The sequence below is a fragment of the Geotrypetes seraphini genome, chromosome 6, assembly GCF_902459505.1.
Source record: "Geotrypetes seraphini chromosome 6, aGeoSer1.1, whole genome shotgun sequence".
Lineage (NCBI taxonomy): Eukaryota > Metazoa > Chordata > Amphibia > Gymnophiona > Dermophiidae > Geotrypetes > Geotrypetes seraphini.
The window spans coordinates 251,003,418-251,020,739 of NC_047089.1; the positions used below are offsets into that span (position 1 = coordinate 251,003,418).

The 17,322-nt window shown below is 43.2% G+C and overlaps 1 protein-coding gene across 1 annotated transcript in view; it reads right to left on the reverse strand.

The window, feature by feature from the left end:
- Window positions 1-17,322, reverse strand: part of EFHC2 (EF-hand domain containing 2) — a 141,113-nt gene that overhangs the window by 43,870 nt on the left and 79,921 nt on the right. The window contains exons 10-12 of the mRNA XM_033949229.1: window positions 13,058-13,254; window positions 1,018-1,151; window positions 424-621 (exon numbers count right to left, since the gene is read on the reverse strand). Of these exons, the coding sequence (XP_033805120.1) occupies window positions 424-621; window positions 1,018-1,151; window positions 13,058-13,254 (529 nt within the window). The remainder of the gene's footprint in view (window positions 1-423; window positions 622-1,017; window positions 1,152-13,057; window positions 13,255-17,322) is intronic.

Genomic DNA, 17,322 nt, shown 5'->3' on the forward strand with positions numbered 1-17,322 from the left:
AGAAGAAAAAATTTAAAAATTTAAATTGAATCAGGTTGGGCAGACTGGATGGACCATTCGGGTCTTTATCTGCCGTCATCTACTATGTTACTATGTTACTATGTTTGAAAAGCTTCCCGACAAAAATTGCGTTAGGAAGGGGCATCCGCGCATGCAATACGGTGATGTCACTGCATTGCATCTGCGCATGCACAGATGCCGTTTGGGGGCGGGGCTATGGGTGGAACTGGGCGGTTCTGGGTGGCGAAGGATAGCCTGGCAACCCTACAAATATCGCATTGACCTCTTTAGGGTTTCCAACAGACGAAGGAGACATTGTAAATATTCTCTAAAGCAATTCACGGCTCTCGGAAACCCAGGGTGCAGATCTGAAAACACATGGAAGAAGTGAGGCTGCAGAAAAATATGCAACGGAAGCGTTACCTTTTTCGATCATTCTGCATAAAGTATTCTCTCAATTTGGGGAAATCTTCAAAGTTGTTTCTCTTAAGCTGATCCTGAGCTTTCGCAAGCAGGAAGTTAATGTCCACATCAGCCCCTTCCTGAACACTGTAGTATCGTGCAACGGTCATAATCTCATGTTCAGAAAGGGTTCCACCTGACACATTCAGCAACAAATTTCTGCGGAAGAATTAAAATAAGAGAAAATTAAGACAGGTGAACGAGTTCCTACGTTCGGGCTTCCTTGGAACCTGTTCGGTCAAAAACAAACAGTTAGTGCAGGGGTGTCCAACCTGCGGCCCCGTGAAGTATTTTGTGCAGCCCCGGTCAAGGGCGATGTAGTGTTTTCCTCTGCTGCCCCTGGGTGTTTACCGTCTTGCCGGCTCCCTCCTCTGTCTTGATGCAGCGTTTGCACATTTCTGCGGCCCCAGAAACATTTTTTTCGGCCAATGTGGCCCAGGGAAGCCAAAAGGTTGGACACCCCTGATTAGTACGTTGTCACCAGTATCTGCAAAGATCACAAACACATTCAAAGGGACCAAATATCCAGAAACCGCTCCCATGGACGACACCCACCTGAATTGCTCATACTCAATCTTATTGGTTTTTTCTGGGTCACTGGCTGCAAACATCTGTTTGATTTCTCTCGCTCTAGAATCTCCTTTCGCTTTCAGTTTGCTTTGGATGATGATGATGTTGGCTCTAGGGAACTGATAGAAAACAATAGCTCCTGTAAGTATACATTGGGGCAATTCTATAACCTAGGCACTAATGTTTAAAATGCTCGCATGTATCTATGCACACATTTATACATGTATATGTTAGCATGCTGCCTAAGTGCTATTCTGTAAATATCCGCAAGGGGGAAGTACACAGGGTCAGAGCAGTGGCATAGCCATGGGTGGGCCCTTTGGACTCAGGCCCACCCAGTGGCAGCACTTCTATAAGGTAGCTGGTGGGAATCCCCAAGCCCTGTCAGCTAAAAAGTCCCCCAAACTCTCCTCCCGCATACCTATAAGAGCCGATCTTTGCCCAGTGTATCATAAACTGTCAGCCTCCAGCCCTGCCCCCACAAACCTCCTCTCTTCTTCTCTGACAAGCTCCAGCCGTGTCTGAAGGGCCTGGAGAATGCACGGATGTGTGTGACGTCATCGGCGCATGCTCAGATGCGGCTGGAGCTCAACTGGAGCCGGACAGACTGCTGGGTTTTGGAAAGTCCGTTTGGGTCCTCTAAAAAGAGGACATATCCGGGCTTTCCTGGATGTCTGGTGACCCTATCCCTCTCCATTGTCTCCTCTTCTGGCTAAGGCGGAGGCACCAGGAGGAATGTTGCACAAGGCACAATTCCAATCATGAGCTCTTTAAACCGTGTGTGTCTGCTCAGACCAGAGCCTAGGTTTACCAAAAGTCTGGGGAAACTCAGACAGCAGTTCGTCCGGGTTTTGGAAGGCCCCGACCTCGGGGCCATGTACGGAGGGCTTCCAAGTACATCACACACATGTGCGCATCGCATCCACGCATGTTCGAAGGCCCTTCAGACGAGGTTTGTGTGGGGGTGGGACTGGGGGCAGAATGAGGCAGGGTCGTATGTTCTCCCTTTTTCTTGAACAAATCTGGTAACCCTACCCCAGTTCAATGCTGCGTTCTACCTCCCTTCCCCCATTTGATCCATCCTTCTTTTAGTTTTCAAGTTTCAAGTTTTTATTAATATTTGATGAATCGCTTATTCAATTTGCTAAAAACATAGGTGTAAAAACATACACAATAGCATAAAACTTACAAAATTAAGACAAACATGAGTCATGGAGGGTAGAGGGGAAAAGTTACAATTATTTGTTAGAGAGAATAAACAAAAAGGAAAAAGACGAGAGGGAGGGTAAAAAGTTAAGGACCTAAAGCATATGGTCGGAGGTCTAGAGATCCAATATTAAATGCGTCTTTCAACAGATAGGTTTTTAAAGACTTTTTAAAGGAAGTAAGATCTTTTTCTTCTCTAATAAACTGAGGTAGTGAGTTCCACAGTTGAGGGGCCATTACCGAAAACATATCGTGTCTTCTAGTGCCTACAATTTTCAGTGAAGGGATGGTTAAGAGGTTTTGAGATGTCGACCAAAGCAACCGGGGCGTATTATGAGGGATGAGCATTCTAGTTACAAATTGAAGTTCGTTAAAAATTAATGTTTTATATACTAAAAGTAATACCTTGAAGGTGATACGGTGGATAATTGGGAGCCAATGGGAGTCAATCATTAAGAGCCGTGACATGGTCATATTTTTTGGCATTATGGATAAGTTTAAAGGCAGTATTTTGAATTATTTGGAGCCTTCTTTTTTCCTTTTGTGTGATAATGAGTAAGAGAGAGTTGCAATAATCAATTTTGGCTATGACCAGAGAGTGAATTACTATGTTGATGGATTTAGGCTCGAGAAATTTAGAAATTGACTGTATCAAGCGTAATTTATAAAAGCATGTTTTAACTATACGACTAATATGGTCGTGGAACGATAATTTGTCATCGACAGTAACTCCTAAAATTTTTAATGTAGACACTAACTCTAATGGGATGGTATTAAGGACAAAGGGGTCCTCAGGATTATGTCCTTTTTCCAGGTGCTCCAACCCCCCCCTCCCCCCCACACACACACCCCATTCTCTCTACTTCCATTATTGCCTCAACCTTAATACTGGAACCCCATAACTTCAGAGCAACTGAATGGTGAGTGAGAGATTTCATGATGCCAGATTCTGTTTAATGGAGGAAGTGTGACAGATGCAAAACATTTACTTATAGTAATGATGAAAAGAATTTTGCTAAAGGGTCCTTATCTGTCTGTGAAAAAATAGCTTTTCAAACACAAGACAGAAAGTCACCAAATTTGGCTTGCTGGAAGCTAATGGAAATATCTCATATGAGCTCAAAAACCGGTTTGTGTTTTCAGAAAATGAGCCCTCCCCCATAAATTACCCTCATAGCTTCCCTAGAGGAGGTAATTAAAGACTGCCGAGTGATCAAGACAGGAAAAAAATGAAGCAGCTGGCAGAAGCCGGAAACTTTCAGGCTAGCCCCACATAGGTTACCATATTGCTCCAGAAAACAGACGGATTGAGACATCCAGGTTTCACTTCCATCGAAAGCAATGGGAATACACCCCAGATATCTCATCTGCCCTCATTGCTTTCAATGATATCGCGATCCGTCTTCTTTTTTCTGGAGCCATAAGGTAACCCTAGGCCCCACACTCAGGAACTCACTCTCAGAGGGACTGTGCCTAGCTCAAGACTACCTCTGCTCCAGGAAGCAGGTGAAAAGCCTGGCAATTTTCCCAAGACTTTAATGGCTGTGGTGACTGACTAGCCTCTCACTCCACATCTGGACCAGCCTACTACACGCACTGTAACTTAGACCAGGGTTCTTCAACCACCGGTCCATGGACCAGTGTCAGTCCACAGAAATTTCCTGCCGGTCCACAGGGCCAATAAGTACATCAGGCCCAAAACAGTGTTCTTCAACCACCGGTCCACGGTGTGATCGATGTGGTATTATCTTTGAGCCAGCTCCCTATTCCTCACTGATTCAGTGCACAAAGCCACTGGCAATGAGGGGCATAGAGAGGGTGGATAGGGACAGATTCTTCAGACTGAGGGGGACAACAGGTACGAGGGGGCATTCGGAGAAACTGAAGGGAGATAGGTTCAAAACAAATGCAAGGAAGTTTTTCTTCACCCAAAGGGTCGTGAACACTTGGAATGCGCTACCGGAGGAAGTGATCAGGCAGAGTACGGTACATGGATTCAAACAGGGATTGGACAGATTCCTGAGGGATAAAGGGATCGTGGGATACTGAGAGAGGTGCTGGGATGTAACACAAGTATAGAAAGCTAACCAGGTAATAAGTATAGAAAGCCAACCAGGTCGTGCATGGGCAAGACCAGAGGGTGAGGACTTTGATGGGAAGATAGGACTTTAATGAGAAACCAAGGTGGCAAGGGGCCCCTTCTGGTGATTCAGACAGGTCGTGACCTGTTTGGGCCGCCGCGGGAGCGGACTGCTGGGCAGGATGGACCTATGGTCTGACCCGGCGGAGGCACTGCTTATGTTCTTATGTTCTTATGTAATGGCTCCTATGTGTGTCTTGATCCTGAACCAGAAGCCTTTGCTCTGACGTTGCAACGTCAGTGGGAAGGCTTCCAGATGAGGCACGGAACATGCAAGGAGCCGCTGATCGCAGCTTTGTGCACTGCATCAGTGTGGAAGAGGGAGCTGGACTGAAGATAACACCGGGGACGGCATAAAATGGGCAAGCGGGAGCAGGCCAGAAGGTAAGGCATAGCATGGAGACAACAAAGGTAGGGGGGAATGATTTTATTTTTGAATTTAGTGATTGAATTGTGTCAATTATGAGAATTTACATCTGTTGTCAGTGTGCTTTGTGTAGTTTAATTTTGTGGTTAATCTTTATGTGTTGTTAATAAGATTATATTGTGTATCTGTGAAAAATGAATGGAAAAAATAGTGTTACAATTTGTACTATTATGGGGGCGGGGTCTGGGGTGGAGATTGGGTAGAGATGGGCGGGGTCAGGGGTGGAGATTGGGTAGAGATGGGCGGGGTCCGGCTCACGACTTAGCCCAGTGTTCTTCAACCGCCTGTCCACGGATCGATGCCGGTCCACAAAATAATTCTTTTATTTCTGCTGGTCCATAGGTGTAAAAAGGTTGAAGAACACTGACTTAGACCAGTTACTGTACATATACAGTAAAACCTTGGTTTGCGAGCATAATTCATTCCAGAAGTGTGCATGTACTCCAAATCACTCGTATATCAAAGCAAATTTCCCCATAGGAAATAATGGAAACTCAGACAATTCGTTCCACAGCCCAAAAACTTATTACAAAATACAATACTGTACGTACTTGTATTGCAAAACCTTGCTCATTTCGAAGAGTCACTGCAGGTGAATTGGGCGTGATGCTTTCATTACGTTCAGCTACGCTCAGCAAAAGATATGCGCGCTTGAACTGGGGGTTTTGGATGCGATCAGCGATACGATGATATGACGTACGTACACATGCTCTTATTGCAAGACAACGCTCATTTATCACGTTAAAATTTAATAAAATGTTTTGCTCATCTTGTAAAACACTCGCACACCAAGATACTCGCTATCCAAGGTTTGACTGTACTTTGTTCACCTGTACATATAATTTGCCTCCACTCTAGCCATATATAATCCTAAAATTAGGTTAGATTACTGAAATTTTTAAAGATTTTCAGGTTGTTAAAGGTATCAGATCCAGGGCTGTGGAGTCAGTAGATAAATCCTTCGACTTCGACTCCTCAGTTTCAGGTACCCAAGACTCCAACTCCAGGTACCCAAAATTGTCTCTGACTCCGACTTCAACTCCGACTCCACAGCCCTGGCAAGGCTGTGGAATCGGTAGATAAATCCTTCGACTCCGACTCCTCAGTTTCTGGTACCCTCGACTCCAACTCTGACTCCGACTCTGACTCCAGTCCAGATACCCAAAAAGTCTCCGACTCCAACTCCAATTCAGATCAGTCAGTAAAATGGCTCATTCTTTTTCGTTTTTATTAACTGCATTGTGGAATGATCTACCTTCTCAGGTCTTCCGAAAAATCTTAAAAACCATGTGGTTTCAACGTTTTTTTAAACAATAATTTTTAAGGGCTGTAATGTTATCCCTTTTAGATAAACAATTGTAAACTGAGTCGAGCCCTATTTTTTTTAGGGAAGATTCGGTATATAAGTCTAAGATTAGATTAGGTCTTACCCATCTTCTAAATGTCCCAGTTGCACTTATCCTCTCTGATGTTTCATTGTATTGTGCTGACATCATGAATGTTCTAGAATGCTGGTTTAGCATTGTTTTATCATTTATATTCTGCTGATGAAACTCCTGCGTATGCAAGGCAAATCATAGGTTGCATACGCAGGAGTTTCGTCAGCCGTAAGCCTGAAGTCATTATGCCATTGTATAGTTCCATGGTGAGACCACACCTGGAGTACTGTGTGCAATTTTGGAGGCCGCATTACCGAAAAGATGTGCTGAGACTAGAGTCGGTGCAGAGAATGGCAACCCGGATGATCGCGGGTCTCAAGGATCTCCCTTACGAGGAAAGGCTGGATAAGTTACAGCTCTACTCACTCGAGGAACGCAGAGAGAGGGGAGACATGATCGAGACGTTCAAGTATCTCACGGGTCGCATCAAAGTGGAAGAAGATATCTTCCTTCTCAAGGGTCCCACGGCAACCAGGGGGCACCCGTGGAAAATCAGGGGAGGGAAACTGCACAGTGACACCAGGAAATTCTTTTTCACCGAAAGAGTGGTTGACCGCTGGAATAGTCTTGCACTTCAGGTCACTGAGGCCAGCAGCGTGCCTGATTTTAAGGCCAAATGGGATAGACACGTGGGATCTATTCACTGAGTTAGGTGGGGAAGGGTCATTGCGGTGGGCAGACTAGATGGGCCGTGGCCCTTATCTGCCGTCTATTTCTATGTTTCTATGTTACATTTAGGTTTATTTATTTATTTAAATTTCTTATATGACTATGGCAACATTATCCCAGACTAAAGAATTGTGGCCAGGGTCTTTTCCTTTACGTTGGGCAGGCAATGACTTTAATTATCTAGGTATTCGTTTGCCAGTAGGTCTGAGTAGACTTTATGAATGTAATATTATTCATCTTTTGGAGGATACTAAGCGTCGGCTAGAAATATGGGCTTCGTTGCCATTGCAATTGAGTGAGAGAATAGCACTTTATGGGATGATCATTTTCCACGTTGGCTATATACCGTACTCTCCAACAATTGCCAGTGTGGATTAAGAAGACAGATCTTGTTGCTTTGGCTTTTGTTTTACGTTTTTTTGGGAAGGGGAAGAAACCTAAATTGAGGTTGGATTATATGATGGGGAGTTGAAAGAGGGGAGGGATGGGGTGCCTAATTTTTATTTGTATAATTTGGCTTGTGGCCTTTGACATCTTAGAGATTGGTTTCTTGGAACTTCGAAATATACATGGTGTGAGATGGCCTTTGAACCTTCATTTTCTTCTACAAACATCTCTTTGTAATATACCTATTGATTCTAGGGATCATCCAATAATGAAATATATGAGGATGATATGGACTGCTTTGATGAAGGTTTGGAAAATTAAGGGACCCCGTACTGACTCTCTTCCAATAGTGGGGAATTCCACCTTTTCTCCTGGTATGGAACAGGCCCTATTCGCAGATGGGCAGATTCTTTGTTGGAACATATATTTTCTTTTGTGGGAGAGGACAACAATATAATTTCATTTGATGTATTATTGACTAATTCGGGTGTGAGGCACACAGACATATATGCTTATATGCAATTAGTTCATTATATTATCACACTGAAAAAGGAAGGTTTGACATTGGGAGTGGGATATAGACTGGGAACTTTGTTTGAACATCTGGAAGCTCTACCCTCAATTTCATACTTTAAAAAGACCCTTGATTTTGTATATCCACATATGAGCTATAAACAGATTACAGATAAGTGGACTGAGGAATTGGGAGTGGAAATTAGTGAGGTAATAAATAGAAAAGGCTCTTCAATTAGGCATTTCCTCAATTTCTTGCATTTATTATAGAGAGAGTCTATTGCGAATGGTTACGAGAGCTTATGTTTCTCAAGTTCAGGCTTTACGTTTTGGTTATGTTGAGACAAGACTATGCATAAAATGTAAAAAATAGATAATACATTGGGTCATGCTTTTTGGTTATGTCCCAGAATTCAGAAATTTTGGAAAGCTGGTTGTGTTTTTCTTGGATCAATTATTTCTAGGATTGTGGGGTTCCTTTCCCCCAGATGGGACAGGATTTTTAAGAAAGGAGTTAGGGAATTATTTCGTAAATCCTTTATTATAGGTCAAAAATGTATTTTACACAACATTGGTTGGAAGAAAGTCCACCCTCATTTTGGCAATGGAGGGCAGCATTTCATGCTCTTATGATTACGGAAGCTAGGGCAACCCCCCAGAATAAATTTGGGATGACCTGGGAACCTTCTATACAGCAATTATCAGTCAGAGCAGACAGTTTTGGAATCAGAAAGTGAAGCACTATTTATTAGTAATATTTGGGAATGGGGTGGGGGGAGGGGGAAGGGGGGAGGGAGTGTTTGTATTGTGGTGATAACTGATTGTTGATTTCTTTGAATTTATATATCGACAATGTATTAACTGAGTTGAGATGATATTCTTGGTAAGATTTTTGTCCTGTATATTTATTTTTAAAATTTAATAAAAATTATTGAACATTAAATTTCTTATATACTGCTTCTATCATGTAAATGTTGCTCTATGCTTTTTTTTTTAATTTGCACATTAAGAACATAAGATTTGCCGATGCTGGGTCAGACCAGTGGTCCATCGTGGCCAGCAGTCCGCTCACATTCATTATTTATATAGTTTAAGTACAAACTTTTGTTAGACCCTCTTGCCTGTCTGCTCATTGGATAGAGCAAAGACGGTTCACAACCTATCAGATTCTTTCACACCAACTTCCTTTTTCTCCGCCCCCCTAATTACTTCTTCCATTACATTTATTCCATGGACCTCCGACCACATTTACAGTTGTCCATATTTGGGCACTGTCCCCTCTTCGCACATGCTCGCCCCTCATGTGACATGCTTAGATCAGCTCTTCAAACAGTAGCCCTTATGCTGACTCCCCTAATTCAATGTGAACTTGACTGCAGGCATTGTATGTCGTAACAATATTTTGACCCAAAATGCTCACCCCAACTGTTTTCTGATTCCGCAAATGGTTCTTACTTCTCTATGCACACAGGGTTAGACAAATTCCTTCATCTGTATTTTATTTAGTTTTCATTATCACTTATTAATACAGGTCCTCATCGACTTACGACCTATGCAACTTACGACGGTTCGACTTTACGACGCGTTTTCCCCATTTCCCATCCCAGCCCATACTAACTATTTTTTACCCTCACCGCTGGACCACCAGGGAAAAGGTACATGGGGAGGGGTAAAAAATACTGTAGTTAGTATAGACCGACTTACATTCAGATCGACTTGCGACCTGTCAGTCGGGAACCAATTGCGGTCGTAAGTCGACGAGGACCTGGATATCCTTGTTTGTATAATGTTACCTCCTCAAGGTATTCTATGACACTCTGCCCTATTAGGAAAGTGAAACGAAACAAAAATCCATACAAAAAAGGAGATTATCGCTGAAAAATAGCTGGAAAGCGATGACCACAAATGCTCGCAGTCTAAGCAACAAAGTTCATGATCTGCAAGCCCTGATATTAGTGGCAGATCTAGATATTGTTGCTATCACAGAGACATGGTTCAGTGAATCACATGGATGGGATGCAAACATACCGGGATATAATCTTTTTAGGAAGGACAGAGATGGTCAGAAAGGTGGAGGAGTAGCTCTCTATGTAAAGATCAATATCCAAGCGATCAAAATGCAAGGGACCTGGGGAGAGGAAGAAGCGATATGGATTGCTCTGAAAAGAGAAGATGGAACTTCTATCTACGTGGGTGTAGTCTACTGACCTCCGACTCAATTGCAGCAAATTGATAAGGATCTGATTATGGATATCCAAAAGTTTGGAAGGAAAGAGGAGGTTCTGCTGTTGGGAGATTTCAACCTGCCGGATGCGGACTGGAATGTTCCGTCTGCGGAATTGGAAAGAAGTAGGGAGATTGTGGATGCCTTTCAAGAGGCTCTGCTCAGACAAATGGTGACGGAACCCACAAGGGAAAAAGCGATATTGGATCTGGCCTTCACAAATGGAGAGAGTATCTCTAATGTTCGAGTGGGTGCTCACCTGGGAAGTAGCGATCATCAAACGGTTTGGTTTGATATAACGGCTAAAGTGGAGAGCAGCCGCACGATACTTAAAGTCCTAGATTTCAAACATACGGACTTTAATGCTATGGGAGAGTACCTGAAGAAAGAGCTGTTAGGATGGGAGGACATAAGAGAAGTGGAAAGACAGTGGTCTAAGCTGAAAGGAGCGATAAAAATGGCTATGGACCTTTATGTGAAGAAAATCAATAAAAACAAGAGAAAAAGGAAGCCGATATGGTTCTCCAACCTAGTGGCTGAGAAAATAAAAGCGAAAGAGTTGGCGTTCGTGAAATATAAAAAAAAACAAGAAGAGGAGAGCAGAAAGGACTACAGGGTGAAACTGAAAGAAGCCCAGAAAGAGATACGTCTGTCGAAAGCACAGGCAGAAGAACAAATGGCTAAAAATGTAAAAAATTTTTCAGGTATATTAGTGAAAGGAGGAAGATGAAAAATGGAATTGCTAGGCTAAAAGATGCTGGGAACCAATATGTGGAAAGTGATGAGGAGAAAGCGAATGTGCTAAACAAATACTTCTGTTCTGTGTTCACAGAAGAAAATCCTGGAGAAGGACCGAGATTGTCTGGCAAAGTTACACGAGAAAATGGAGTAGATTCTGCGCCGTTCACGGAGGAGGGTGTTTATGAGCAACTTGAAAAACTGAAGGTGGACAAAGCGATGGGACCAGACGGGATCCATCCCAGGATACTAAGGGAGCTCAGAGAGGTTCTGGCGAGTCCTATTAAAGACTTGTTCAACAAATCTCTGGAGACGGGAGTGATTCCTGGGAATTGGAGGAGAGCGGATGTGGTCCCTATTCATAAAAGTGGTCATAGGGATGAAGCAGAAAACTACAGGCCAGTGAGCCTCACTTCAGTTGTTGGAAAAATAATGGAAGTGTTACTGAAAGAAAGGATAGTGTACTTCCTTGAATCTAATGGGTTACAGGATCCGAGGCAACATGGCTTTACAAAAGGTAAATCGGGCCAAACGAACCTGATTGAATTTTTTGATTGGGTGACCAGAGAACTAGATCGAGGACATATGCTAGATGTAATTTACTTGGATTTCAGCAAAGCCTTTGATACAGTTCCTCATAGGAGGCTGTTGAACAAACTTAAAGGGCTGAAGTTAGGACCCAAAGTGGTGAACTGGGTCAGAAACTGGCTGTCGGACAGATGCCAGAGGGTGGTGGTTAATGGAAGTCACTCGAAGGAAGGAAAGGTGAGTAGTGGAGTCCCTCAGGGATCGGTGCTAGGGCCGATCCTGTTCAATATGTTTGTGAGTGACATTGCTGAAGGGTTAGAAGGAAAAGTGTGCCTTTTCTTAGATGATACCAAGATTTGTAACAGAGTAGACACCGAAGAGGGAGTGGAAAATATGAAAAAGGATCTGCAAAAGTTAGAGGAATGGTCTAATGCCTGGCAACTAAAATTCAATGCAAAGAAATGCAGAGTAATGCATTTGGGGATTAATAATAGGAAGGAACCGTATATGCTGGGAGGAGAGAAGCTGATATGCCCGGACGGGGAGAGGGACCTTGGGGTGATAGTGTCCGAAGATCTAAAGGTAAAAAACAGTGTGACAAGGCAGTGGCTGCTGCCAGAAGGATGCTGGGCTGTATAAAGAGAGGCGTGGTCAGTAGAAGGAAGAAGGTGTTGATGCTCCTGTATAGGTCATTGGTAAGGCCCCACTTGGAGTATTGTGTTCAATTTTGGAGACCGTATCTGACGAAGGACGTAAGAAGACTTGAGGCGGTCCAGAGGAGGGCGACGAAAACGATAGGAGGCTTGTGCCAGAAGACGTATGAAGAGAGACTGGAAGCCCTGAATATGTATACCCTAGAGGAAAGGAGAGACAGGGGAGATATGATTCAGACGTTCAAATACTTGAAGGGCATTAACGTAGAACAAAATCTTTTTCAGAGAAAGGAAAATGGTAAAACCAGGACATAATTTGAGGTTGAGGGGTGGTAGATTCAGGGGCAATGTTTGGAAATTCTACTTTACGGAGAGGGTGGTGGATGCCTGGAATGCGCTCCCGAGAGAGGTGATGGAGAGTAAAACTGTGACTGAGTTCAAAGAAGCGTGGGATGAACACAGAGGATTTAGAATCAGAAAATAATATTAAATATTGAACTAGGCCAGTACTGGGCAGACTTGCACGGTCTGTATCTGTAAATGGTCGTTTGGTGGAGGATGGGCTGGGGAGGGCTTCAATGGCTGGGAGGGTGTAGAAGGGCTGGAGTAAGTCTTAACAGAGATTTCGGCAGTTGGAACCCAAGCACAGTACCGGGTAAAGCTTTGGATTCTTGCCCAGAAATAGCTAAGAAGAAAAAATTTAAAAATTTAAATTGAATCAGGTTGGGCAGACTGGATGGACCATTTGGGTCTTTATCTGCCGTCATCTACTATGTTACTATATTATACATATTAGCAATGTCTTTTAGTTTGTCACACCTGGTTAGATATTATACGCACTCCCTGACATTCAACATCTTTATAAACGATCTGGACATTGGTACGATGAGTGAGGTAATTAAATTTGCGGACGATACAAAGTTATTCAGAGTAGTGAACACACAGGGGGATTGCGAAGATCTTCAACGCAACATAATCAAGCTCGAGGAATGGGCATACTGTGAGTGTATCAGAGTGCACAGAGTTTGCGATGCACTGCTCTAGACCAAGTTGCTAGGTAAGACCTTAACCACTTCTAGAACACAGTACAGGTTGACTTACCTCACGTGCATTGTTCTCCATGTAAATTAAGGCATACTCATCGGCATCCACCAAATGAAAGATGTGACCAAAGAAATCAACCGTAGCACCGACAAACAAATCCTGAGCTGTGTAGTATTCAGACATCTCGCTTTTAAAGACCTCCTGCCCAGGTTTCACGATACGAATTCTTTCCAAAAACTTGCCTCCAATTATCCCTGAAAGACGTGGTTGTAATTAATTAGTGAAATCTATTTGATATCTTCACCTGTTCTGACATAATTTAGCTAACTTCACGGTGATCTACACACATAGGAGGTAATGATGCACATATATAAAAGGGATTTCATAAAATAACTCCATAGGATATGCAAGCAAAGTACTTCTGTGCAACCTGTGGCGTGGGGAGGCAAAAGTTTTTATTAAGTTTTCTTTCTTTGAAATCTTATCAGATTTCATTAGATTCTGACTGTATAAGGGGCAGCTGAAAAGCTCTCAGTTCAACTAAAAGAATGATGTGGAGCCATGAAACTTCCATGTTATTCCGCACTTTTCTTGACACTTTTGGTTTCAATGAGGCAAATGCAGCTAGTAAATGAACATGAGTAGAGCGACATTCGAGCCATTGTGACATCACTGATGAAGCTGGATCTTAGGCATTGGTGGAATGAGGCATTATGACATCACAATACAAGGGGCCACTGAAAAGTTCTCAGCTCAGCCAATAAGAGAACGATGTGGAGCCATGAAACTTACAAGTTATTCCACACTTTTCTTTTAATTTCATATCGTTGAAATGAAAAATGTGAAGAAAAGTGTGGAATAACTTGTAAGTTTCATGGCTCCACATCATTTCCTTCTTGGTTGGGCTGAGAACTTTTAAGCGGTCCCTTATAGTTTACCCTTATCAGGCAGCCTCTATGTGGAAATCTCTTCCTCTTTTCCCGAGACAAAAACCTAAATTATTTTACATTTTGAAAATCGCTGAAGACCTTTGTATTTAGGAAATTTGTGTTGAAAACAATCTAACGTAATTCTTTAATATTATGGAATTCCCGGAAATTATCCTGTTATCTTTCATTGTTATCCGCATTGAACTTCAATTAGTAAATGAGGGTTATACATTCTTTTTAATGAATGTGAGTATGCTTATGTTTATTCTGTGCTTACTATAGTGTCTTTAAGTGACTGCCTTCAAAGCAGTTTACAGAGCAGCAGTTACTTAGAAAGGAAAAGCATTGCTTGGACGTACGAGTAGGTGTGCTCTGGGCTGGAGTTTGGGCCAAGTGTGAGCAGAATAGTGAAGTACTTCTGTTCTTTATCAAATATGATCTGCTGCTCTGTAAACTGCTTTGAAGGCAGTCACTTAAAGACACTATAGTAAGCACAGAATAAACATAAGCATACTCACATTCATTAAAAAGAATGTATAACCCTCATTTACCAATTGAAGTTCAATACCACTGCTTCCGGGAAACTGTTCCATGTATCTACCACCCTTTCTGTAAAAAGGTATGTCCTTAGATTATTCCTGAGCCTATCACCTCTTAACTTCATCCTATGACCTCTCATTCCAGAGCTTCCTTTCAAATGAGAGACTTGACTCATGCGCGTAGGTATTTAAACGTCTCTATCATATTTGATAAAGAACAGAAGTACTTCACTATTCTGCTCACACTTGGCCCAAACTCCAGCCCAGAGCACACCTACTCGTACGTCCAAGCAATGCTTTTCCTTTCTAAGTAAAGAGACGTTTAAATACCTACACGCATGAGTCAAGTCTCTCATTTGAAAGGAAGCTCTGGAATGAGAGGTCATAGGATGAAGTTAAGAGGTGATAGGCTCAGGAATAATCTAAGGACATACCTTTTTACAGAAAGGGTGGTAGATACATGGAACAGTTTCCCGGAAGCAGTGGTGGAGACAGAGACTGTGTCTGAATTCAAGAGGGCCTGGGACAGACACGTGGGATCTCTTAGAGAGAGAAAGAGATAATGGTTACTGCAGATGGGGAGACTGGATGAGCTATTTGGCCTTTGTCTGCCATCATGATACTCTGTTTCTATAACCATGAAGTGCTATGGCATCACAATGCAGGTGTAAAGAGCCTTAGCCAATAGGAAGAGGAGATGCAAATGTTATGAGCCTTAGCCAATAGGGAGAGGAGGAGATAGTGGATGCTCTGGATGGGCCATTTGGCCTTTGTCTGCCATCATGTTACTCTGTTTCTATAACCATAAAGTGCTATGACATCACAATGCAGGTGTAAAGAGCCTTAGCCAATAGGAAGAGGAGATGCAAATGTTAAGAGCCTTAGCCAATAGGGAGAGGAGGAGATAGTGGATGCTCTGGATGGGCCATTTGGCCTTTATCTGCCATCATGCAAAAAATTTTGACCATGTCACCCCTCTCCTCCATAAAGCACATTGGCTACCTGTTACTCATCGTCTTTCTTGTAAAATACTCCTCCTCACTTTTAAAACAAAAAACTCTAACCAACCGGCATTCATAGATAAACTTTTGATCCCTTACTCATCATCAAGGGTCCTCCGATCAAATAATCAAAATTTACTCTCTATACGGTAATTGTTTTACGACTACTTGCAAATCCATCTTTTCAGTTACCGCCTCCTCTCTATGGAATGCCCTTCCACTAGACATTTAATTAGAGAACTCACTCGGAAAATTTAAAACCAAACTTAAAACTTTCCTCTTTAAAGATGCTTTTACTCTTTAGCATCAGCCTCTGCCTTTTAATTCCCTGACTCATGTGTAGCTTTGAAACATCTAATACTTCTTTTGAAGTGATTCCCCCCTAATGTCTTTACCACTCCTCACTTACCGTCCTTTTTTTTTTTTTTAATTAATTTTACTTTGATGTACTTTCCTTCCGTTTCATGTATGTTAATCTGAATTTGTCCAGTATTTTTAATACAGTGGTACCTCGGTTTACGAGTGTTTTGCAAGACGAGCAAAACATTCGCAAAATCGGCACCTCGGAAACCGAGCGCACCTCGATTTGCGAGCGCCCCCCCCCCCCCCCCCGTGAACCGGCACCCTCCCCCCAGCGATCCGGCACCCCCCCCACCGCCCTCGGGAACCCCCCTGCCGCCATCGGGCACCCCCCCTCCGCGACCTGAGGTCCCCCAACCCACCCGAACCCTCTTCTTACTTCAGTGCAGCCTCCACACCGGCACCAGCACCAGCATGTCCTGTGCGTTGGTGCCGGTGCCCGAAGATCTGCCTCCTGTGCTGGGCCTTGAGCATGTGCGCATGCTCAAGGCTTGAGAGTTCACGTTCTCTCGAGAAGATGCAAATGTTAAGAGCCTTAGCCAATAGGCAAAGAAGATAGTGGACGCCATGGATGGGCCACTTGGCCTTTATGTGCCATCTATGTGTCTATTTACACCAGCTCATGAGCAAGCCTAAATGTCCACAGCTTCCACATAACTGCAATTTCTTCTGATTTACTCCAAGTATCTCATAAAGACATGCAGGGGCCTATGTGTTCATAAAAGAAGCTTGATGCAAGTGCCTTCCTGCCCTCTCAACTAGGGCAACCGTTTACATACAGTAATTACCCTCACACCATTCATTTTCATTTATTTCTATTTGTTTTATATTTCACCTGCTCCAATATTCAGCAGCAGCAGTGGCAACCGTATCAGTTTAAGCATTGTGTTTAAACTAGTTTTTAAGAAATTACTCGAAAAGGTCCAAAGAAGAGCGACTAAGATGGTTAAGAGGCTGTAGGAGTTGCCGTACAATGAGAGATTAGAGAAACTGGGCCTCTTCTGCCTTGAAAAGAGGAGACTGAGAGGGGACATGATCGAAACATTCAAGATAATGAAGGGAATAGACTTAGTAGATAAAGACAGGTTGTTCACCCTCTCCAAGGTAGGAAGAACGAGAGGGCACTCTCTAAAGTTAAAAGGGGATAAATTCTGTATAAACATAAGGAAGTTCTTCTTCACCCAGAGAGTGGTGGAAAACTGGAACGCTCTTCCAGGGATTCAAGACAAAGTTAGACAAGTTCCTGCTGGACCAGAACATACGCAGGTAAGGCTAGACTCAGTTAGGGCGCACTCCCACCTGCGTGTTCCATTTTCCCTGTTCCGTGAGATATAGGTCTGTGGCGGCAGGAGTGCGCATGCATGGGTCTCCAGCCTTACCGCACCTAACTACACTTGCTGGCAGGACTGGCCGCCAGCGCTGGACTCCCTGCTCTGCTAAAAGTAGTTTCTTCACCTTGCTGCCACCCCCCTTCCCTTCCCGTGGTCCCGACT